Source organism: Lathamus discolor, chromosome Z (genome assembly GCF_037157495.1).
Source record: "Lathamus discolor isolate bLatDis1 chromosome Z, bLatDis1.hap1, whole genome shotgun sequence".
NCBI lineage: Eukaryota > Metazoa > Chordata > Aves > Psittaciformes > Psittacidae > Lathamus > Lathamus discolor.
In genome coordinates this window covers 69,002,945-69,027,920 of record NC_088909.1, presented here as the reverse complement: position 1 = coordinate 69,027,920, position 24,976 = coordinate 69,002,945, and the positions used below count along the sequence as shown (strand labels likewise).

At 41.8% G+C, this 24,976-nt stretch overlaps 2 protein-coding genes across 4 annotated transcripts in view; both read right to left on the bottom strand.

Annotated features, from left to right (window-relative positions):
* KIF27 (kinesin family member 27) overlaps positions 1-17,334 on the bottom strand; it is a 28,101-nt gene extending 10,767 nt beyond the window's left edge. Inside the window, exons 1-9 of one of the 3 annotated variants that reach the window (XM_065663330.1) lie at positions 17,195-17,334; positions 15,534-15,920; positions 14,128-14,328; positions 11,771-12,729; positions 6,081-6,224; positions 3,419-3,592; positions 2,254-2,429; positions 1,727-1,860; positions 1,038-1,193 (exon numbers count right to left, since the gene is read on the bottom strand). In XM_065663330.1, the coding sequence (XP_065519402.1) occupies positions 1,038-1,193; positions 1,727-1,860; positions 2,254-2,429; positions 3,419-3,592; positions 6,081-6,224; positions 11,771-12,729; positions 14,128-14,328; positions 15,534-15,843 (2,254 nt within the window). In that variant the 5' untranslated portion in view covers positions 15,844-15,920; positions 17,195-17,334. Of the gene's footprint in view, positions 1-1,037; positions 1,194-1,726; positions 1,861-2,253; positions 2,430-3,418; positions 3,593-6,080; positions 6,225-11,770; positions 12,730-14,127; positions 14,329-15,533; positions 15,925-17,194 lie in introns of all 3 variants that reach the window. The other 2 variants (XM_065663329.1, XM_065663331.1) reach the window with 2 other exon arrangements.
* A 294-nt stretch (positions 17,335-17,628) lies between these two features.
* On the bottom strand, positions 17,629-24,019 carry QNG1 (Q-nucleotide N-glycosylase 1). The gene is made up of 5 exons (XM_065663344.1): positions 23,946-24,019; positions 23,445-23,793; positions 21,756-22,015; positions 19,473-19,668; positions 17,629-18,172 (listed from the first exon to the last, which is right to left on the bottom strand). Exons 2-5 carry the CDS (start codon positions 23,779-23,781, stop codon positions 17,940-17,942), a joined length of 1,026 nt encoding a protein of 341 aa, XP_065519416.1. The 5' UTR covers positions 23,782-23,793; positions 23,946-24,019; the 3' UTR covers positions 17,629-17,939.
* Positions 24,020-24,976: the final 957 nt, after the last annotated feature.

Sequence of the window (24,976 nt, the reverse complement as noted above, 5' to 3'; positions counted from 1 at the left end):
ATTGAGATAGTTTTAAAACATCAGGATAATCAGTTGAAATATAATACTTAATTCTGTAGTTGTATTACTTACTTCATTCTGGCTAAACCAATAATTTCTGAGATATTTTCCAACCTTAAAGGAACATACAGTTCCTTTATAACTCTGAAATAAAGGAAGGAGTCTTAAAACTGAGTTCTTTATGAGTCACCGTTTGTCACCAAATAAAGTGCCACCTTAATGCCAAATAAAATGAAATTCTTCTTCCTACTGTAATCTTTGTGAAAATGGCTCCCATGTGTTTCATAAATTTTGCTTTTCCCAGAAGAATATGCTGTTTATTTTTTACTCAACTATCATCTTAATAATTAGTAAACAGCTTTGGATTGTGTTTCTACCCTCTTCCTTGCCCTGTTTGTGTTATCTTTCCAAAGTACTATTCTGGGGGGTACACAATCTTCTCAGTGCCAAAAGACAGCCTCAAGAGAAAGTATGCACAGGAGAAGAGTGTGATTGAAGAGGCTGAGCAAAATGATCCTTACAGTCATAATAAGGCTAGTTTCTGGCAGGCATATCGATATATACATACCAGGACAGATGTATAAGTGTGTAGGCTAACAGTGACACTGACCTTTTCCCTCATCCACTTCTGACTCCTGCTTCTCTACTGCAGCGCTGGGAATGTTTACATTCGCAGCACAGTGATGTATCTTCTCTCCTATCCCAGACACCATGTGACAAATACATGTCCACAAACAGATCACTAGCACTAAGCATACATGAAAAATTAGACTATTGGTGGATAAAAGCAAAAATCAGCAAAGCACAAAAAAATATAACAAATACATTTGTGTATCATAGCAGAGTAGACTTAAAATTTACAGCTTTCAGTGCAATCATAGCAAATAATTAATGGAAGTTATGAATCTTTAATTTATGAAAAGTATTCTTGCATAAGATAATTACATAAAAACTAAAACAGGACTTCAAAAGTTTTGTGACTTCTCTTTTTTTTCTGAACTTCTTTATTCTGTTTTTTTCCTACAGTAGGCACTTACCTGTTCTTGCTAATTCCTTAATAAGTTCCTCTTTCATTTTAATATTAAGTGCAAGTTCTCTTATTTTTTGCTCAGCCTCAGTGAATCTCAACACTGAATTCTTTAACTTCTGCATGTTAAAAACATGACTTTTTTGGAGGCTGTCAATCTCTTCACCTTGAAAGAAAACAAAACAATATAGCGATAAAAAATCTGGAATATGCTCTGTATCCAAAAGATAGTGCTCTGCATCATTGTGTGTATGGAATTCAGCCACATGAAGTAAAAGAACGAAAAAGAGAGAAAAGCACAAGGAATTTTTTCCCTGAGTAAACAGTAAAAGAAAGAATGGTATGCACTAGTGTTTCAAGACCCTAAGTGGGGGGAAAAAATATTCCTGAAACCATTTCAGTCCATCTCTGACAAGATAATAGCATCTATTTTCTTTTATTGAAGCACTGCTAAAGATTCGTATCTAAACAGCTTTTGATGTGTGTTTTCTAGCTAATAAATATTACTTTAAGGACACTAATATCAGTTTCAGAAAGGGGAAGAAGAAGCAGAGAATCTCAAAGCCCAGACTGATCTATTAACAAAAAAAATACTTGTATCAAATACACATATTTTGCAGAGGAAAATAATTACGTGTGCTGAAGATATTCTTGTGTATTCTGACACTGTCAGATTTGCTGTCATGACTTCCATTTTACCTGCTGTTGTGTCACTCTGTAGAGCAGATTTGTTGGGTAAACAAGACTTGTCTACCTGACACTTCATGTCACTTAGATCAGGAAGAAAACATAAAGAAGCCTGTTTTTGTGTCCACGTTCGGTTTATGGAATGCCTAGGGAAGAATGAAAAACATGCTATATTCCAAACATGCAGGGCTTTTTTTTCTATAAGCTTCCACGTATGTGATTGTAACAGAGAAGAATCCCAAACTCACATAAGCATTTGTACCTTCTATCCCATCTACTCTCCACTTCCCCATCTGCCCTGATCTCCACGGTAGATTCTATCCCCAAAACCAGATTTATGCAATTTTTGTTAAATCACAAAACCGATGTTTATTAAGTTTATTTTAGTTTAAAAAAATAGCTTAAATATGCCCAGTTGGTCACCTAAATTTACTATAAAAACATCACAAATGATCTCATATCATGGCAGGATTAGGGAGTAATACTACTTTTGTTATACATTTGTCTATAACAAAAAAGAAAAAATATAAAAAAATTACTTAAATGAGGTTTTCTTTTTGCTGCCTGTATTTTCATCCTCTTCATCACTTTGGTCAGAGAGATGGCAGTGAAGGACTTTATCCTTATCTTCTATGTGGCTCAGTGTCATCTGGCTGCGAGCACGGAATTTTGCCATTACCCGGGCCAGGGAGAAGGCAGGGGGGCTTGTATACACCTGTCAAAAGCACACACAATAAAGTTATGGGTAAAACCACTTGCAACAGTTTATCAATTCTTTACTGATATTTAAAACAAAACAAAAAACTCAGTTTTAAAGCCTCTCATCACTTGAGCTTGTAAGCAAAATTACAGAGGTTTTCTATAATACCTCTGGATAGCTTTGTAACAGAAGGTTTTGCAAGAGCTTAGAGCACTTGCTCCAAATCTGAAGGAAGGCACTATTAGCAACTCATTAATCTAGTGTAATAAGGAGGGCCACGAGGATGGTCAGGGGACTGGAGCACCTCCTGTATGAAGACAGGCTGAGAAAGTTGGGAATGTTCAGCCTGCAAAAGAGAATGCTGCGTGGAGACCTCATAGCAGCCTTCCAGTATCTGAAGGAGGCCTATAAGGATGCTGAGGAGGGACTCTGCATTAGGGATTGTAGTGATAGAACAAGGGGTAACGGGTTAAAACTTAAATAGGGGAAGTTTAGATTGGATATAAGGAAGAAGTTCTTTACTGTGAGGGTGGTGAGGCGCTGGAATGGGTTGCCCAAGGGAGCTGTGAATGCTCCCTCCCTGGCAGTGTTCAAGTCCAGGTTGGACAGAGCCTTGGGTGACATGGTTTAATGTGAGGTATCCCTGTCCATGGCAGGGGGGTTGGAACTAGATGATCTTAAGGTCCTTTCCAACCCTAACTATTCTATGATTCTATGGTTCTATGATCAGTAATAATTCATTTTCTGTGATGCTCAAAATCTGAAGGAAAACACCAGAAAAGACTCCAGCTTTAGCACCTGTGATAATTTTAAGCCTGAAAATTTTGGACAACTGTGGCATAGCATATGTTGCAAGGCATTAAAAAGTAATTTTTCAGAGTCTTCAGTGGGAAGCTAAACATCATCTGAGAAAGCCACCAGAAATTGTCATGTCAATTCTAACTACTGAACTATAACCATTGCAAAGTAAATGGAAAAAATAGTAACATTTGGATAGACCTTACCTTTCGGCTCTCTGTCCGTGAAGGTGGCTGAAGAGAATGTAGCAGGCTGTTTGTGAGTGGGACACTGTATGGCCTGCTTGCACTTGAGAAGTCCGAAGTTTTCACATCTGTAAACTTCTCCAATTTCTGTTTTAGCTGATCAATAAGCATTTGCTGTTCCACCATTTTCTCATTCTCATATGGAAAATAAACAAAGCAGCGCTGTTGCTGATCATGAGCTTTATGTCATTATCCACCACTTACAAATTCCTTACAATGGTCATGATTCTTGTATGTTACTCACTGACCTGAAATTCTTCTGCAGTGCACAGGTAAATTTTGCAACAAACAGAAAATTCTATGACACTATCATCAATCTAACACACACCCCTCAACTTTGATAAACATTAGACACATTTTTGTCCAGAAAGATAGATCCAAGATAAGTTACATTAGTTTACGTAGGCATCTAGTAGGAAGATGATGACATACTTACCAGCATGTGCTTACTTTATACATGTGTTTATGGAGAAATAAAATGGGAAATCAACAAAAAATGTTCAAATGAAACATGCGATCTGAGTCTAATTAAACATATATACAGGCTTCCTCTTCTTCTTTGAGCAGTTCCACTTCAAAGATTATTTGTATTAATAAACATAAAAATCATCCCAGGCTACTTCTTTAGCTTCTATCCAGCCTCAACACTATTGATAATGCTAGTTGGGAGGACTTACCTATCTGCTTCTCCAGCAGCAGTATGTTTACATTTTTCATAAGTACTTGTCTTACCTAAACTGATTCATCCATAAGGTCAGGATTATATTCATTTTCAACTCCCTCTCTTCCTTTCAATTCTTTTCAAAGTACCTTTAAAATCTGGCCTAGTAACAACAGGAAACTTGAAGAATAGCTAGTGACAGTCAACCAGAAGTATTCAATGAAAGATATTTTGCATCCTCCTACTTTGAATAATAAATTTTTATTCATTCTTTACATCTTGTTTTCTTAAACTGCAAGTTCCTTCCAAACACGTACAGACAATGCCTTGCAAACTGACATTTTATTGAAATACAATATATAATATTCCTATGTCATAGGAAACAGAATAGATATATGAATACCATATTTGTTATGATTTTGGAAGCAGTAACAGCCAGCTGATCCACCTTGAAGCTACTATTCAACCTTTTTAGGACTCTTCATCCCTGGTACCCTTGTACATACAACCCCACAGTGTATATACAACAGTGTACATGCAACACCTGTTACATAAATACGTCTGTGTATAAGCACTAAGAACTATCTAGTACCTGCTACTTTTAAAATTTCTTCTACCATGTATCACTAAGGTACATATTCCTGTCAATACAACTTTAAATATTTGACAGAAGTGTTTGCCTTTCATTATTCTACCTATTCTACCTGTTTTTAAACAAAAGGGGCAGTTTAGTGGACTAAGTACCAAAATGGTGCCTGAGAGTTCTCAGGCTTCTCTTCTGTCTCTGAAACGGAAACAATCATGATCTTTTACCTACACTGTGACTGTTTCTGTTCATTACCTCTACCTTGTATCTTCCAGAATTTATATAAGTACTGTCTCAGTGTAATCAGTTGAGACTATGGTGTACAGGTTGAAAAAAAAACAAACCCAAAAACAACAAAACCAAAACCAACCAACCAACCAACCAAAAAAAAACCAAACACAAAACACAAAAATCAGTCTAGCCAGAGGTGACAGAAAAGAAAGTGACAGGAAAGAAAGAGATGATGACTAGTATACTTACGTTTCATTCATTGACTCAAGCCATCAGCAAAGAAGAGGAAAAATGAGAAAAAGTAGAATAAGGAGCAGAGTACTAGCTAGCCATGCTTTTCTCTTTTAAAAAGTCAGACAATTTATCTATCATTGACATGACAGGTAACACCAGGAGACTGTTAACTATTCTTTTTACAGTCTCCTGGATCTTGAAATGTTATACATTTCCTACCCATCATAATTTCACTAGCAAGCTAGAGAAGGAAAAAGGCAAGCAGTGTTTCTATTGTGTCACTCAGTTTTCTCTAATAGTAAATATTCAGAAAACTTGGATTAAAGTCTTCCTAATAAAGTCAAAAGGGAACAACACTAATTCTTAATAAAGCTATTAACAAAATATGTTTAGGATCTAGACAGGCATTTTTAGGGTCCAAGCAGCCTCTTAGAATTATTGAGTCACAGCATGCTTTGGATTAGAAGGAACTTTGAAGATCACATAGTTCCACCCCCCCACACCCCCCCCCCAGGGTCTTTACAGTCTCTTTTTTTATTCAGAAGAATCTTTAAAGCTCTTTAGAATCCTAATTCATTAATTGTCTTGAAACTACTTAGCAATAACACACATCTGGGGAGAGAGGGATATGTTTAGGAAGCATGGAGAGAGTGAATAATTCACCTTGTTATACAGGAAGGATGTGACACGGGTAGGATGATATACAAACTATCACACTATTGTGCTTCATCCAGTAGATAAACTTGACTCATTAAGTGATACAGCTCTAACTCAAAAAAAAATGCCTATAAGATTGACAGGTAGTTAAGTCCAAAAAAAGTCTTAGGGACTATCTTGAAATAATGAATGCATTCATACATGAAAGAATTGTTCAGTACAGATACAGGTAATGTGTACCAGAGGAAAAATACCTGTAATCTATGAGTTTCTTGAGCCTCCTTTAAAGATTCCAGTTGTTCTTCATTTTCCTGTAATAACGTCTTTATCTGATTCTGCAGTATCTGCAGTTCAGTATTCTTCTGGCTAAATACTTCTTCATCCATAATGAGAGCCTGCTACATAATAAAATACAAGTTCAGCTGGGGAAAAAGGGACTATTGATTTTCTTCTGACAAGTTTCTTTCTTGAGAATAATAACCAATATACCCATAACCAAGGCTACTTTACTGAAGTAAACATCTAAATTCAATTATTCTCTTTAGGGTGCCGTGACATGTAGCCACAAGATCTCAGCATCAACCATTAGATTAATACGCTTCTCAGATGAAAAAATAAGGACAGCTGCCCTCATTCTGCAACTTGGATAACAGCCTAAAGATTAAAGAAACCTTAAGAATGCTTCTTCAGGTGTTCTTGTGGATAAATAATCCAATACTAATCAAAGGAGACTTTCAAACACTAATCTTCCAGAAAGCCTGTAGAACCCATATGAAATACGGAAACATCATTGTCTTCTTGTTCTAAAACTGGATGCTTCTGTACACTAATTACCTACATCTTTCTTTCAAGAAAAGACAACTCTGAACAGCTTTTAAGAATGCACTCAAGAACCTGATATCTTTAGAGAATAGAACTTTTTCCTAAGTCTGTGTACCTATGCAAATGTTTCTACTAAGTATAGTTGACAAGTGTACCCTGTTCCCTACAGGTGCTGTATCATTATGCAGAGTTGAGCCAACTATAGAAAAAAAGAAGCTAGCACATATGTTAGCATAGTGACGGAGTGGGGCAGGATGAAGAGATAGAAAACTAAGTGGCATATTGTCCATATTGCATTAAACATACCTAACTAAAATCAGAATATATTTGCTCAGTTGTATTGGGTGTGTCAGTCTGTGAGGAGAAATTATCATGCTTGAGAAAGCTGAGAGCTCTTCTCCCCTAGGCTGTCTAACACTGGCTCATTCGAGCTACCAGCATGACAGGATCCTCATGGGATATGTGCATGCTAAGTACCCCCACAGTTCCTGTACACAGACTTTCAGAACCAAGGTAAGTGCACCGTCCTACTTCCTCATATCCTCCCCACAGTCACAAAGAGAGAACCACAGGGTGGCACATGGTGTGTGTCTATGGTTCCCTTTCCTTTGAGCAGAGAAAGGCCGAGTTGTGGTAGCTGAAATGCTGGCTTGCAGGGGCAAAGAGGGAGACTATCCATATTCTCTTAGAGTTGCTGGACCTTGTTGAACAGTCTTTCTGCAGTTGAGATGCAGACCAAGAGCAGGGAGAAGGAACACAGATTCTCTTTAAATCACTTGAGCTGGCAGACCAGTCTGTACAAAGTTGGCACCTCAGTGTGAGCCCAATCCATCTTGACTAGGTTGCTGACGCACGACATCAGTGCACTCTGTACATACTTCTGCTGCACAGACTGTGTTCACAGTATGCCATTCCAGGGCACCTGGTTATTGTCCATGTTGCTGTAGATTACCTTCACCACTAATTCCCTCAGACACTGGATACCTTTCTCTGGTAGTCAACTAGCCTTACTGGATTACAATGTCTTCCTTAAGAGGGAACCTGGTACTCATAAGAGACAACTCTGGAGGCTGTGGGAGGCTGCCCCTCTTCCAATCACTCTGGCAATCCCACAGTCCCTAGCCATGAAGCCCAGCTGCTATGCCTTCCTACCTTCTAGTTCCATGCTGTTAGCCCCACCATCCCAGCACTGGTGCAACCAGGTAGTAATTTGTTCATCTTGCTCACAGACAAAATCTTTCCACCTATCTTGCAGCTTGGTCATGGATAGGGACTGGGTAGTTTCCACTTCTTATGATTTCTGTCTCTTTCCTTCCCTGTCCTGCTACAGAATAGACTGCCTCTTCTGATTCTCCCTCTCTCAGGAGGAGCTGGGTCTTCTTTTACTGAGCTGACTTCTGCTTCCACTGTTTCTTCTTGACTACAGAAGCAACTATTACAGTTGAGAGTTCAGTCTCTGGTTTAGTGCCCGTTTGCGTGGCCTCAGAGCAAGAGACCTCACTGCCCATTTGTAGGCTCTTGTATTAGGAAGCCCTCTTGCATCTCTGATGACACTGGATGGTGGCTCGATAGGCAAAGGCCAGGTTCCACTACAGCTTTGGAAGTTTTTGTGTTTCACTTGCTCTCCTTCAAATGGTGTATTAGTTTGATGGGTTTACAAGCCTGTTCAGCTTGAAATCCCAAGGCGTCAAAGTCAGTAACAGCCCTACGCACCTGCCTAACTCCTCCCATACACCCTGTCACCCCAGGGAATAATCACCTTAGAGCATATTCCTCTGTGGCACCCACAGAATCACAGAATCACAGAATCCCAAGGGTTGGAAGGGACCTAAAAAGATCATCTAGTCCAACCCCCCTGCAAGAGCAGGGTAACCTACAGTACATCACACAGGAACTTGTCCAGGCGGGCCTTGAATATCTCCAGTGTAGGAGACTCCACAACCCCCCTGGGCAGCCTGTTCCAGTGCTCTGTCACTCTTACAGTAAAGAAGTTCTTCCTGATGTTAACGTGGAACTTCCTATGTTCCAGTTTACACCCATTGCCCCTTGTCCTATCACTGGATATCACTGAAAAAAGCCTAGCTCCATCATCCTGACACCTACCCTTCACATATTTGTAAACATTGATGAGGTCACCCCTCAGTCTCCTCTTCTCCAAGCTAAAGAGACCCAGCTCCCTCAGCCTCTCCTCATAAGGGAGATGTTCCACTCCCTTAATCATCTTTGTGGCTCTGCGCTGGACTCCTTCAAGCAATTCCCTGTCCTTCTTGAACAGAGGGGCCCAGAACTGGACGCAATATTCCAGATGCGGCCTCACCAAGGCTGAGTAGAGGGGGAGGAGAACCTCTCTTGACCTACTAACCACTCCCTTTCTAATGCACCCTAAGATGCCATTTGCCTTCTTGGCCACAAGAGCACATTGCTGGCTCATGGTCATCCTCCTATCCACCAGGACCCCCAGGTCCCTTTCCCCTTCACTACTTTCCAGCAGGTCAACCCCCAACCTGTACTGGTACATGGGGCTGTTCTTCCCCAGATGCAAGACTCTACACTTGCCCTTGTTAAATTTCATCAAGTTTCTCCCCGCCCAACTCTCCAGCCTGTCCAGGTCTCGCTGAATGGCAGCACAGTCCTCTGGTGTGTCAGCCACTCCTCCCAGTTTTGTATCATCAGCAAACTTGCTGAGGGTGCACTCAGTTCCCTCATCCAGGTCATTGATGAAAATATTAAACAGCACCGGTCCCAGCACCGACCCCTGAGGAACTCCACTAGTCACAGACCTCCAGCTAGATTCTGCGCCATTGACCACAACTCTCTGCCTTCTTCCTTTCAACCAGTTCTCGATCCACCTCACTACTTGATCGTCAAGCCCACACTTCCTCAGCTTATCTATGAGGATGCTGTGGGAGACAGTATCAAATGCCTTACTGAAATCAAGAAAAACCACATCTACCGCTCTACCATCATCCCTCCACCTAGTCACTTCCTCATAGAAGGCTATAAGGTTGGTCATACATGACTTCCCCCTCATAAAACCATGTTGGCTGTTCTTAATGACCCCCTCATCCTTGATATGCCTAGTGATGGAGTCAAGAATAAGTTGTTCCATCATCTTTCCAGGGATGGAGGTAAGGCTGACCGGTCTATAATTACCCGGGTCCTCCTTCTTGCCCTTCTTATAGATTGGTGTGACCTTTGCCATCCGCCAATCCTCAGGCACCTCGCCCGTTTCCCACGACTTACCAAAGATGATGGAAAGTGGCCTAGCAATGACCTCCGCCAGCTCCCTCAGCACCCGTGGGTGCATTCCATCCGGACCCATCGATTTACAGATGTCCAGATTGCATAGCTGATCCCTAACCCAATCCTCATCTACCAAAGCAAATAATCAAAATCAGGATGACAAAACAGGCACCAGTGTGAACAGTCTGATTACATAAGAATATTGAGGGAACTGAGAAGCCATTATATCAAGGCTATAAAAACCTATCCTGGAGAGAGGAATAGATAAGTGCCGTTCTTTCCTCCTGCCACACAATGTCTCTCTGAGAAAAAGAAAAAAAAAGGGGGGGGGGGGGGGGGAAGTTGTTGGTTTTGTCTATGAGATGGTTCTTGCAATACGGGGACACAAGCTAAGACCCAAATACCAGAATAGATTGAAGGCTGGTGGTTTTATCATAGGTATGTAATACCCAAATACCAGATTAGATTGAAGGCTGGTGGTTTTATCATAGCTAGGTAAGACCCAAATACCAGATTAAATTGAAGGCTGGTAATTTTATCATAGCTCTCCTAAGCAAAGGAAAGCAAAATGATAAACACCACACTAAATGGCAAAACTGGAAAACAGTAAGTCAGCATACTTACCTAAAGTAGATATGCCAGCATCATGAGATGCAGCAGTCACTCAAATAACAACTTAACTAATCAGGTATAATAGCTAGAAGTTTAATCTAGTACAATCTAATTAATTTTGTCATTATTTTGAAGGCCTTGAGCCACATATCAGGTGCCAAAAGGTTGGGAGCTAACCCCAGCAGGCAGCTCTGCACATACAACTGCTCGCTCAATCCCCCTCCACTCCCAACCTCAGTGGGACATGGGAAGAGCAAAGGAAGAGCACCAAAAACCTGTGGGTTGAGACAGAACTTGTTCAGTAAGTAAAGGTGAAGTGGAAGAAGAGGGAAAGAAAATAAAAGAAACCAACTGATGCAAAGACAATCACCCACCACCTCCCAAGTGTAACTGATGCCCAGCCAGTTCCCAGACAAAACGTGGCAAACCTCCCTAAACCTCCTCTTTCAATTGCTGAGCATGATGCTGTATGGCATGAAATATCTCTTTGGTTAGTCTGAGTCATTTGCTTAGACATGCGTGCTCCAACCTTTTCTGCACCCCTAATCTATTCACTGGAGTGGCAAAGGGGGAAGCAGAGAGCCTTGACACTGTGCAAACACTGTTCAGGGAGCATTGTACTGGTCACAAACCCAAAACACAGCACTCAACAACCTGCTATGGAGAAAATTAACTCCATCCCAGCCAGGCCTAAATACAAAAATCTAGCTGATGAAACAGCTCAGCCTCAGAATCATCCTAAAACTGACTAGCCAAAATATAATGTTACTTTACTTATTTCTATAATGATTAAATGATTTTCTGTTCAATTACCCATTAAGATAAGGCTATTTTGCAGGGATTAGACAAACAAAATTATGCAAGATTGTGAATTACATGTAAATTGTCAAATTAAGTACAAGTAAGTGTAACAGTTTACAACTTTCAAAATTGAATTCAAGTTTTAGCAGACTTCCCTTTCACATAGTTATTTAAATCCTTAGCAGTCTGCTGAAACTTAAAATGGTCAGAGCTGGAAAGGACCTTAGGATCATCCAGTTCCAATCCCCTGCCATGGGCATGGATGCTTCACACTAGACCCTGCCATCCAAGGCTCTCTCCAGCCTGGCCTTGAGCACTGCCAGGGATGGAGCATTCACCATTTCTTGGGGAACCAATTCCAGTGCTTTACCACCCTCACAGTAAAGAACTTCCTTGTATCTAACCTGAACTTCCCCTGTTAAAGTTTAAATCCATTACATTAAATTATCAGCTTTTAATTAAATACCTGGCATTTCTTTAGTTCCTGCTTTAGCTGAAGAATTGCGGGATGATGTGGCATTTGGCTGGTCTCAGTTCCCGTGTCAGCTTCCTGCATCATGAGATCTCCTTTCCTCACTTCCTGTACCATAGTGATCCAGCTCTGCAACCTGTCCCGCTGACTTCTTTTTAAACTAGCATTATCATTCAAATCAACCAGAAATGGGAAGGCTTCATCAACACAAGTTCTATAACTGAAATATTGAACCTGAAGCTGAGCGAGCTGCTCCTCAAGTGAACTGATATGATTTTTTTCTTGATTTAAGTCATGCGAACACTGATTATTGACTTGCTGGTTCTGCAAAGCTTCTCGAAGCAATCTGATTTCAAGTTCCATTTCATCAATCCGGTCTTGATCAGGGTTGTAATTTACAACTGGTTTATTTCTAATGTTTTTGGCTCTATTTGCATATTTGAGGGAATTTAAAGATTCATCGAAGTCTGATGAGGATGGACTTATACATGTTATCATGACAGTCCTGGCATTTCCTCCAAGTGAGTCTTTCAAAATACGAGTTATTTTAGCATCCCTGTATGGAACATGTACACTCTTTCTTTTTGGGTCTCCAAGGGCACTGATGACATTTCCCAAGGCTAACAGACCACTATTTATCTGAACTGATTCTTTGAAGCGTTCACCAGTATTTCCAGTCTTTGTCACCCTCTCTGATCCTGCCAAATCCACAAAATGAAACTTTGAAGCGATCACCTCAGCTGATTTCCAAGATAAATTCTGTGCAGCATCAGTACTTTTCTGAGACTCTGTAGACCATTTCTGACAAATACTGATGGTAAAAATGGCGTGAGATCGACTAGAATGCTCATTCATTTGTGTTGTTCCTGTGTGACGAGCTGCATTGCCGTTTTTCAACAAGCTCATAACTTCATCTGCACACTGTACTTGGAATTCCTTAGCACCAACAATCACTTCAAACACCAAACCAAAGTCAGTTAGAATAATTCGATTAATTTTAAACTCAGCAATATGTTACAGCAGTCAGGAAAGGTCAAACTAGATGCACATATTAAAGAAACCTACAAGCCTGCATTATTATGAGGTTGCACCATATATGTATGGAAAAATAAGACAACATGTGAAAAGCATAAGGTACAATACATCTGAAACCTGCAAATATTTATGTATGGACATATTGTGTCATAGCATTTAAAACAGTATCTTAAACACAATATATAGCTTTGCTCACACACTGCCATATCCATATGCATTTTGCAGTCTAGTGCCATCTAGGAAAAGCATGAGTAAAATCAGCTCAAAGGATATTTTTCCAGGTAAAAAAAAACAAAACAAAACAAAACAAAATCAAGACTAAAAATAAACAAATTTGTAGTAGAAATGATTCCTAGACTATGGTAAGAACAGAATTTCTATGTAGCTTGTGTTGTTGGGTCTTTTGGGCAGTTAGCTATTAGTAATCCAATAATGTGGAAGTATACTTTTACCAAGTACTCCACCAAGCATATTTTTTGTCCATTGTTTTAATGAAGGATGGAAAAACTACTGAAGCTGACTCCAACTGTACTGAAGAATAGAAACAATTTAAAATATATTATATACTTTGGGATCCTTATAAAACAATGATATTGTCCACAAGATTTATGCTAAATTAGTGCCTTCTTCCAGCCACAGATAAGAAAACCATGCCAGCACAATATAACAATATATTAATATTATATTAATAGAGCAAACACAATGATTAGAATATAAAGAATAAGTGTGTGTGGGGGGGAATGATGTGCAGAAACAGGCAAAAAAAACCATTATACAGTTTCAGAATAAAATTTCTTTGTTGTGGATTCTCCTAGCATTTTCATGTGGTGGACAGAGGAGAGGTTAAAGAGACAGAGGAGAGGTTAACTACAGGTTAAGTGTTAATTTCAAGATTTCCAGAAAATACTAGATGCTACTCTCAATGAATTGCTGTCTTCTGCTCATTTCATAGTGAAAGGAAGGGCTGATATTTAGAGTATAAGCAGCTTAACAATTATAATTTTGAAGTGAGAAGCAAAGTTTTAACTGTAAAATACTTAAGCAAATAATCACACACTATTGTGTTTAGAGACAGAATATGCAGAAGTAATACTGTATTTCTATTTTATAATTTGTTGCCATTTCTGATGGAACATATATATTGTTCACAGGCAACAAAACCCCCAAATTGCTCCAAATCAGCTAAACTGAGTTTATACACTGAAAATCATGTTTTTCTAGTATTAGTAATGAATAAGCTCTTTCAAGAGCAGGCAGGAATAACTTGGGCACATGTCTGAAGCCCAACACACCAAATTTTAGAGCTGAAATCCTACCTGTATTTCCCTTTTCATCTTCTCGGATATGTAGTTCTTTTACAGAGGTCTCCAAATCCAATAAATCTCGAAGTTCTTCCTTGTAAACCTCTATATAAGACACTTTCACATGGAAGTCAATGTTACGGTTTTCAGAAATATGCTGAAATAATTCCTGAATAGCCCGTGGAATTATGCCCTCTTCATCCTCTGCAACTGATGCTAAAATATAAGCAAAGATGTCACAGGACCTTGCAGTCATTTTGCCACAAAAATCACAAAAGACTGAAGACTGAGAGAAGTCTGTAACATTTGCTACTCAACATATTGAAGAACCTGAAAAGCTCAGTGTTCCTAAGGATTTTTGTAAACATTTGTTTATATGAGGTTCAGAATATTTGTTTGCATCCATCAATAGGATTCATAGTTAAGTTCTAAATTACATAATGTTATAGTCATGGAAGTTATGAGAAATATGGAGTCTACTTTAAATCTACCAGAGTATAGACTACTTCTTTATTCATACTCATCATGATTGCCTGAGGGAACTGGGGTTGTTTAGTCTCGAAAAGAGAAGGCTCAGGGAGACCTTATTGCTCTCTACAACTACCTGAATGGAGGTTGTAATGAGGTGGGGGCCAGACTCTTTTCCCAAGTAACAAGTGACAGGACAAGAGGAAATGGCCTCAAGCTGCACCAGGGGAGGTTTAGACTGGATATTAGGAAAGAAGTCTTCACCAAAATGATGATCGGGCATTGGAACAGGCTGCCCAGAGAAATGACTGGGTCACCATCCCTGGAGGTATTTAAAAGATGTGTAAATGTAGTGCTTTGGGCCATGGTTTAGTGGTGAGCTTGGTGATGCTATGCTAATGGTTGAACTTGATAACCTTAAGGGTCTTTCCCAACCTAAATAATTCTATGATTCTAAATAAAAGGAAGATTTTAATACTATGAAGATATAAATAGATGATTCTAAATATCCATTTGAAAGTCTTAAATCATGTATTTATATGTTGTTATAGAAATTTCTTAAAGAAAAAAAAAAAAACAAACCCAAAAACCAGACTGAGGAAGTAAAGAATTGCTTGCCTAAAGCAGACATTTTCAAGGTAAGATAAAGGTAGCAAGAATCTCCAAAACACTGCATTTCAGGAAGAAATTCTAGTTTAAGCTGCATGTTAAAAATGGGCAATGAGCCAAAGCGCTTTATAAATTTGGTTTTTTTTCTTAGATAAGCCTAATTTATGGAGAATTTGGTTTTTAGAATAGTTTAATTATCAAATGGACATTGGAAACTTTTTTTTTACTCTACTTTTTTTTTTATTATACCTTAAAATTTTGCAGCATCATCTGCTATATATTTTATATTTACATTGCACAACTACACTGTTCACCAGTGAAAAGGAAAACTTTCTACAACCTACCAATGTGGCCACCTCCGATGGTGTAAGTCTTCCCAGAGCCTGTCTGTCCATATGCGAACACTGTAGCATTGTATCCTTCAGTCAATGACACTAGAAGAGGCTTAATGCAGATAGTGTAAACTTCTTCTTGGGTTGAATTTTTGCCAAATACAAAATCAAAAGTGAAGACACGGTCCTTCCCAATTATAATCTGTTGTGTTTTTGGGACTAATCTCACACACACTTGATGGTTATGAAGTACTTCTTTGGAAAGCAGAGGTCTGATTCGAACTGCGACTTTAACTGGGATCTCCTCCATGCCAGACTCCATCCCTGTGCTCCCCACTTAGTTTGTTCACACACTCATCAGGAAATCTGTTACCACTCCTGTGTTCATGTCATTCACAGCTGTCTGCAACATAGAAAAAAAGCTTTTCCACATTTTATAATAAATAGCTTTCAGACCAAAGCAGTGAGCTGACATTTCCTAAAAAATATATAAGCACTATTATACTCTTGAAAAGCACCTGATATAAAAGCATGCTTTAAAAACCTCTTCCACATATGAAATGCAAAGCATTTTTAATGCCTGTCAAGCACAGGCAAAGGAGCTGTGTTGCCTACACAGGAGGTGTGATTTTGAAAGTATCTAATTATTACATATAAAGCATTTCTCTGAATTTAATCTGCATCTCAAAACATATTCCATTATTTTTTATTAATGATACATTTTAGCAACCATGGTTCCTTACACTGCTCCCTGCACATTCATTCTCACAACATAAGCACTGTAGGGCAGCACAATTGTAAACATCAAGGAACACCTTTTCTTTACAGCTCCCTGTCATGAATATTCAAAACTCCTCACGGACACTGCTGGATCCCAGCACATTTTCTTTCTCTAATTCTAAGCATCCTTGCAGTGCCAGGACAAGTTTACTGAACTCCTGATCGCTGAACTCCCACACACTGGTTGCCTTTAAGAAAGCTGTTATTACCAAACTGGCAGAACTCATCAGCTAAGACCCCACATTCAAGCTGGTTGAAAACAAACAGCTTGGAACCGTTGTTGTCTTGTGGCTGCAGTAAAAAGAGTTTCTGCATTTTATTTTATCCCATTTAGTTCAAGGGCTTCACCATCCACAGCTGATAAACTATCTGAATCTGGAGAAAGACCCAGTTTACTGTCAGAGCAGAAGAAAAACAAGCAAAGCACGAGACTGAAATCAGGCTCGCCTCATAAAGGACCGGATGATCAGAAACAGCCTTATATACTTACTCACGACTGATTCAAAACACACTTTGATCGATTTCTGGTTTTATTTATCCGGGTGCATTATTTTTATCCCCTAGCAAGCTCTGCTGCAACATGCTGACGCTCTTCCCTCTTTGAAAATTATGTTAAACCACCCCAAAATAAAACAACACATTAAACCAAGTCACGAGGGGGAGTGCGGGGTGGCGGAAGGGAGATGGGGGAGATAAAAGGTAAGGAGAGAGGTAAACCTATTCGCTATTGCAGAAAAGCATGTGGAGTATTAAATAGCCCCAGAGCGCCACCGCACGCTCCTTGCTGCCAGTCGCAGGAGCAGATGTGCCGGAAGGGTTTTTCTTTCCGCCACCAGCGGTATTTTGCGAGCGGGCCGGCACTCTGCCCACGTTTGCCGTGTCTCAAAGCGCACCGTTCATCCCAAACCTGAGAGGAGCCGGGAACGGGATCCTGCCTGGCTCTCGGGAGTCGCCCGGGCCGCGGAGCGTCCCGTACGTCCCCCCGCCAGGCCGGTCCCCGACTTCGGCGCCGCTGGCCGCTGCGGAGGGTCCCGGGAGGAGGGCGCGGCGAGACCGGCCGCGACGGGGCCCGGCGGGGCGGCGGCCGCCGCTGTCTCCGCTTTGTTTACGGCGCCTCGCTAGGCAACGGCGGCAACGTCCGGCGGCAGCCTCGCAGAGCGGCGCAGCCTCGCAGAGCGGCACAGCCCGGGGCCCACAGCGCCCCCCAGCGGCGAGGAAGAGACACACCCTCCCACACCCCACCCCACCCCCCCCCTCGGTGAAACGCACCCACAGCGTTTGCCGACGGTCTGCACCCGCCCCACAAAACGGAGAAGTCTCCATGCGGTTTGTATGACTGCAGGGTTTATTCAAGAAACAAAACGGTACCTTCACCGGTACATACACACACACTGAACTGAAAACAGGAGCGATAAGCCCTGCCGCGACAGCGGCTGCCCAGCTAAGATTACACCACAAATTCCAGCCACAGCAAGAGAGATTCAGGGAAAGAAAACAAAAGGCAAGTTATTAATTCATCATCAGGAAAAGAGCATTTCCTTTAGCCCGTTCCAAATTAGTATGTGACAAACCACCCCACAAAATGAGTACTCGTAATTCAACAAATAATGCCTCAACACAACAGCCATCAGGTTGGCCTTAGTAATAGATAGACCGCACCTGGTGGAAGGGAATGTCTTTCATCTCCTCCCGGTGTTCCCGCGCATAGTCCCAAAGATAGTAGTCAAGTAAAACCGCGTTGATTTTGTCACGCATGTCCTGACCCTTCTTCTCATATAGCTCCAGGAGGTGCTTACAAATCAAAGCACAACACCAAATGGAACAGCCACGGATCTCTACCTCCTCTTTATCTCCAGACTGGAAAACTGTTCCTGCAGGACACAAAGAGACAGCAATTCATTTATACGCAAGAGACAAAAGACCCAGGATGGCCTGAATTTGCCTTACCCCCCCCTCCACATTTATCCTAAATAAGGACTGCAGTCTTCATGGCAAACACACTGCAACTGCTAACAGTGTTGCTATGCATTTTCTAATGACTAGTTTTATCATGCGCACATATAAATTCACCCCCTATTCAATTAAAACAGCATCCTGTATTTTAAGAAAGTTGTTTAAGGAAAGAACAGGTGTTTGGGTTATACTGCACATTATATGACTATTTCTTTGCTTGTGGATACAAGAAGGATAGTCAAATGTAATTTCAACACCATGTATTTTCTGCCAGGTTAATTCTATTCAAGATTAAAAAATAAAATTAAAAAAAAAAAAAAAACCCACCAAAACAAACTGAAACAAAAAAAAAAAATCCCTTTTTTTGCACATCCTCAAAAAAAAAAAAAAATCCAAAACGAAACTAAAACCATCAAGAAAGCTACCTATATATATACAAATGTAAAGGGATTAATTTTTTTGAAAGACTTGGATGGGACAGTCCTTAACTAGGTTTCATGGAAAGATAAATTGTCTACATGATCTACTTAATACACACATATATTGGCCATCCTATTACAATCCATGGATAATTGTATTAATCTGTTTATCTTACTGTGTCATTTTAAAATTGTGTAACAGCAGTCCTACCTCTAGACACAGTCATTTTACAGTGGATAAAGGGTTGGTTTATGTTTTTATTCACTGATGTTCATAGTACCGGAAGATGGAACTGTGCTTAGAAACAAGACTGGAGTATGATGAAATTAACTTCAGGCAATTCTTTTTTAATGGATGCTTAATATTATGTTGCTTGTCACCAGCAGTTCAGTACAGATAACGAGGAATCCCCATTTACATAATCTCTGAACTAATGACAAAATAGTTGCTTCTTTTATCTAAACTTCAAAAATCATAACTATACTTATGCTGAAGCATGGTTTTGGCAAAAGCAGCCCTTCAGAAATTTAGATATTAGAGTTTCTTTAATTCTTCCCTTACCAATATTTAAGCCAAGGAACTTTTAGACCTTTATAAAAGCGTAACCTTAAGATGTCATTCAAGATCACTGTTAAAGTTCCTTCTTGTTACCTCATCACTACATAAGTAGTCCTTGTTTGGTGGAGAAGAATAAAATTACATAACCCTTACATGGACAAAACATTACACTGTAAAAGCAGCTTTAGCCTACAGTGTCAGGAAGTGAGATTACTTGATATTAGTAAGGGAAGAACAAACCTTCACGTAGTTTCTTCATTAGTTCCTCGGAATACTTCATTGCTTTTAGGTGAACAAGAACTTGGGGAATTCGATAGTCAGCAAATATAGTCAGACTAGAAATGTCTTCAAAAAAGCCATCTCCTTTGCCTTCTAATACACTCCATGTATCAGCCACAAGTATTTGTGCCCGTTTGTAGAAAGACACCCTTTTTTTCTGAGGAAAGAAATGCATTAAAGTACTTGAAACATCAACAAATACAGCAAATGGTAGGTACAGAGAGAGACATGTAAGAGTTACATTCTATGAAATAAACTATTGTGTTTGTGGTTAAGCAAACAATAAAAAGGCACTCTTTAACAGTGTAAAATCTAAACAATATCAAACCACAAACAAGTATCATGTCAAATTCTCATCCAACCTTTTATTTCAAGGAGAAAAAACATGTACTGGATTAGACAACTGAAATATCTAATTAAATCTGTTTATCTGTAATGTTAATGAGGTAAAATTCTAGTCATGCCCCCTACTAAAGGGCAGATTTAAGTGATAAATGCAATAGTTTCAAAGCTCCAGTGACTGGTGTTCCACGGAGTTACCCTGAAAGGACTGCTCAGACTATTGGTATATGCCATGCTGCCAGCACCATAGTCTTTAAGACATAATGATGTAACAGCTGAATGCTATTGCAAATGGGACTGAGCACAGGAGCTGCTACATATGTCACTGATGCTAAATGAAGATGTTGCTTGTATAGGCAAAACCAGAGACATGGAAAACACCAGACAGTGTCAGTCTACTTCCCATCAGTTTCTTTCAGGAAAACAGCTCCAAAAAGCTTCATTATACCATCAATCCTGACAACAGTTATCAGTTCCTTTTGGCCTGCAGTCATTTGTGCAATGCCTGTTGAATCAACAGAAGTTATAGTGTGGATTCCTAGTAGTTCTACGCTTTCACAATTCCACCAGTTTCATTTCCTTCTTTAGCTGCAAAGAAACTCATGGCAGAAGAAAGAGATGGGGAATAGGGACTGTCAGTAGCAACTGAGGCAAAGGGGGGGAATAATAAGATTGTGATTTTTCCAGGCAGTAATCATCTCAAATATCATGCATTTGTAAGGAGTACAAAGGAGTCAAGATCTACCTGGAACATGGAGTGTTATCAAAATAAATTACAACAAAGCAATGAACACAGAGAAAGCAAATGAAAAAAACAGCTCTCCTCCACGGGGGACAAAAACGTGACTCTTGTTTTTAGAAATACATTCCTGACTAGGTAAGGACTTAACACAATCAAAACTCTTTTAACAAACGGTGTGATTCTGTTTTCGGAGGTTTAGACCGATAAAGAAATTAAATCTCAATTATCTTACCCCAGCTTATCAAAAAGCATACTGTGGACCAAGAGTATTATTTAAAAAACCTTCTTCCCTATCTATGTGGCTCTTAGCAACTGACATAATTAAGATCAGCTGCTTCACAGTCTGATTTTCCTTTCATTATACAGGACAATATCTTTACCAATTTTAGGCAAAAATATTAAGAATAACTTTCCCCTCTTATTTCACATGTATTTCACACATTCCACAGAAATGTTTCTATTCACCTTTCATTTCCTGGATTAAACCCCCCCAGTTCACAAATATTAGATCAATTCTGAACTAACCTCTCAGAAAAATTTATACAGACAACCTAAGAGCTATCTTTTAAAGTCATACAATCAAGGAGGAATCATAGAATAGTTAGGGTTGGAAAGGATTTCAAGATCATCTAGTTCCAACCCCCCTACCACGGGCAGGGACACCTCACATTAAACCATCCCACCCAAGGCTTCATCCAACCTGGCCTTGAACACCACCAGGGATGGAGCACTCACAACCTCCCTGGGCAACCCATTCCAGTGCCTCACCACCCCAACAGGAAAGAATTTCCTCCTTATATCCAATCTAAACTTCCCCTGTTTAAGTTTTAACCCATTACCCCTTGTCCTGTCAATACAGTCCCTAACAAAGAGTCCCTCCCCAGCATCCCTATAGGCCTCCTTCAGGTACTGGAAGGCTGCTATGAGGTCTCCACGCAGCCTTCTCTTCTCCAGGCTGAACAGCCCCAACTTCCTCAGCCTGTCTTCATACGGGAGGTGCTCCAGTCCCCTGATCATCCTTGGGGCCCTCCTCTGGACTTGTTCCAACAGTTCCATGTCCTTTTTATGTTGAGGACACCAGAACTGCACACAATACTCCAGGTGAGGTCTCACAAGAGCAAATTCTTATCATAAGAAACTTACTGTTAGAACCAGCTTACCTCATATACAGCTTCATCTCTGTAAGAAGGAAAGTTTTCCAGTATTAGATGTAGTAGTTTCTGAGCACTTCCCTTACTCATTTTAACGCAGGTGAGAAAAGAGCCTCCAAACTTCTCCAGCAGAACCGTTCCACTTTCATTCAGCACCCGATGTCTTTCTTCAATCAAAGGCATGGACACTTCCGTGTCAGAGCGAAATAGGTGTTTAACTTGGTCAAGCGTCACAGTGGCAAAATATGATGCACTAGTAATAGGTATTCCTTTAGAAAAAGAAAAATAAGATGTTTAGGCTACCATAACACATCCCAAGACCTAATACAGAGGCCTGCCACAAATGAAAGCATTTACACAGTAAGATCTAAGAGTCTATCAACTCTTAAAAACAATTACCTGAGTACTGAGTGATAACCATACTCACTTGGCTGCCTAAAAAAAAAAATCTGTGTTTGCACACAGTCCTTCCTTCTACAAATAATGGTTTCCAACATGTCACCATGGAAAACCTTATTACTTTTTATAGGTAATTTTTCCCAACTGCTTAGTCTACACCTTTCAGTGGGATGTTTACATAGCACATTGGCAAATATAGCTTGTATACAGACGGTTTAGTCAGCACAGGCCTGTTTTTCCTTAGCTTCTAATCACATTGCGCATTTATAGAATCACAGAATAGTTAGGGTTGGAAAGGACCTTAAGATCATCTAGTTCCAACCCCCCTGCCATGGCCAGGGACACCTCACACTAAACCATCCCACACAAGGCTCTGTCCAACCTGGCCTTGAATACCACCAGGGATGGAGCATTCACAACTTCCCTGGGCAACCCATTCCAGTGCCTCACCACCCTTACAGGAAAGAACTTCTTCCTTATATCCAACCTGAACTTCCCTTGTTTTAGTTAAATCCCATTACCCCTTGTCCTGTTGCTACTGTCCTTGATGGATTAAAACTTCCAGCTATACCTACCAATAGGGCTTTTTTTCTTATGACAGCAACAAGAGTTAGCATTAAAATACTGGGTTTGAGGCATACAGGTTTTCAGTGTCACTGGAGCTGCTTTGGTACTAAATTAGTAGAAAGGATGCTCAGCTGAAGTCTCATTTTCTTATTTGTCATGGAAACATGCACTTTTCTTACTAACACATATGAAATAAGAGAAGTCACAGTTTACTACAGGCACTCCTTACAGTTCTTTTAACAGGTAAGCAGTAACACAATTAGAGCCACAAGTTATCTAACTTCAGCAAAAGGTGTTGTTAAAGCACTTCCAGCTACCTCCCCCAAGCCCCACAGACTGGCCTGCACATACAGGTTTATCAAAACGGTAAGCTGTAGTTTGCAGAAGTGGCTCCTGTTTCACAGAATGGTTTTGGTTGGAAGGAACCTTAAAGCCCATCCAGTTCCAATCCCCCGCCACGGGCAGGGAGACCTCCCACCAGACCAGGTTGCTCCAGGCCCCGTCCAACCTGGCGTTGAGCTCCTCGAGGGAAGGAGCAACCACAGCTCTCCGGGCCGCCCGTGCCACTGCCTCACCACTCTCTATTTTACGCTTATAGCCCCCTTTCCGGCGCCCCCCGCCCAACCGCTCACTGGCTCCCGCGGCCGCCTTGAGGGGCGAGACGGGGCCGGGCCCCCGCCGGGGCCTGGGGGATGATGTGAGGGGCAGCCCCGCTCCCTGGCGCTCACTGACCGTTGTCAAGGGCCCTGTTGACGGCGGCGCAGAGGGACCAGTACCCGCTGTACATTTTGCCCTTGTACTTCACGAGGTACTTCTGCTCCTCCCGCTCGGACCAGAAGGAGAAGTTGAGCGTGTCCACCAGGAACACCCATGCCACCGCCTCCCTGCTGGCGGACTGCGGATTCAGCTCGTGGAGGCTCTTCCACCCCTTCAGCCCGAACTCCGCCGTCGAGGCTTTATCGAACAAACTCTCCGCCACCCGCTGCGCCCCCTCCTCGTCCACGAAAACATCTCTGCTGTTGTCGGCTATAAACTTGGCGGACTCCAGCGGGGACGGGAACACCTCCATGCCCGCACGCCCCTGTGAGGACAGCAAACACGCACGGCTTTCAAGGCCAGCCCCCCGGCTCCCGCCCGCGGCGCACCACACCCGCGGGAGGAGACTCGGCAACGGCTCGTCCCACCCGCGGGACCCCGCCGCCCCCCGCGGCTCCGGCGCACGGCGCCACTCACCGCCGACCGCGCGGAAGCGGCCCCGCGCTGCCTCCGCTGTCCGTGCGCAGGCGCGCAGAGCACTCGGGGCGGGCTCAGGCGCTATGCCCGCCGAGCCGGCCCTGGCTCCCCGCCGTGCGGTCCGGCGACGGGAGACCGCCGCCAGCCCGGGACCCCCATCGTGAGGTGGCGGCCTTTAGAGGAGCTCCGCAAGGCAAAGCTGCTGTGCAGCGGCGGGCACTGTAAGGCCGGGCTCGCTGCCCGCACCCCGCACCGCAGGGAAAGCAGGGCTGGCGAGAGGCCAGAGCGGGACTCGGGGCAGGGCACACCCCGACGCCAGGGTCAGCAGGAGGGAGGCCCGCGGTGAGTCCCAGATCGTGGAGAGCCGTTAGAAGAATCCCCCCAGGATCCTTCCCCGCTGGGGCAGCGCACACACTCGACTTGGTAAGGGGATTTTCCAAAAGATCTGCATCATTGAAAAGAAAGAAAGGGGGAAGTGGGGGGTGGAAGTGCACAGAAAATATTTACACAGGGGCGCTTGTGGAGCTTTCCTCCTGCTTTAAAACAAAACCAAAACACCACTGCTGCGTCCTTCTGCAGGTGCACAAGTTGGAGGCAGGCATTAAAACTGGGCACCTGCATTTCACTTAAAATCATAGAATGGTTTGTGTTGGAAAAGACCTTAAGATCATCTAATTCCAATGCTCCTGCCATGGGCAGGGACACCTCACACTAGACCATGTTGGCTAATGGCTCTGTCCAGCCTGGCCTTGAACACTGTCAGGGATGGAGCATTCAAAACTTTCTTGGGCAGCCTGTTCCAGTGCTTCACCACCCTTAAAGAACTTTGTATCTAACCTGAACTAAGTGTAATCCCATTACCCCTTGTCCTGTCACTACAGTCCCTAATGAAATGTCCCTCCCCAGCATCCTCATAGGACCCCTTCAGATACTGCAAGGCTGCTATGAGGTCCCCCATGCAGCCTTCTCTTCTCCAGGCTGAACAGCCCCAACTTTCTCAGCCTGTCTTCATACAGGAGGTGCTCCACCCC

What these genes read in the sequence shown, in the direction of transcription:
- QNG1 (XM_065663344.1), bottom strand. Translation starts at nt 23,781, where the DNA reads ATGGAGGTGTTCCCGTCCCCGCTGGAGTCCGCCAAGTTTATAGCCGAC. An exon ending in CAACAGGGCCCTTGACAACG is followed by an intron (nt 22,016 to 23,444) that starts GTCAGTGAGCGC and finishes CTTTTTCTAAAG; the next exon opens with GAATACCTATTACTAGTGCA. An exon ending in AATGAAGAAACTACGTGAAG is followed by an intron (nt 18,173 to 19,472) that starts GTTTGTTCTTCC and finishes TGTGTCCTGCAG; the next exon opens with GAACAGTTTTCCAGTCTGGA.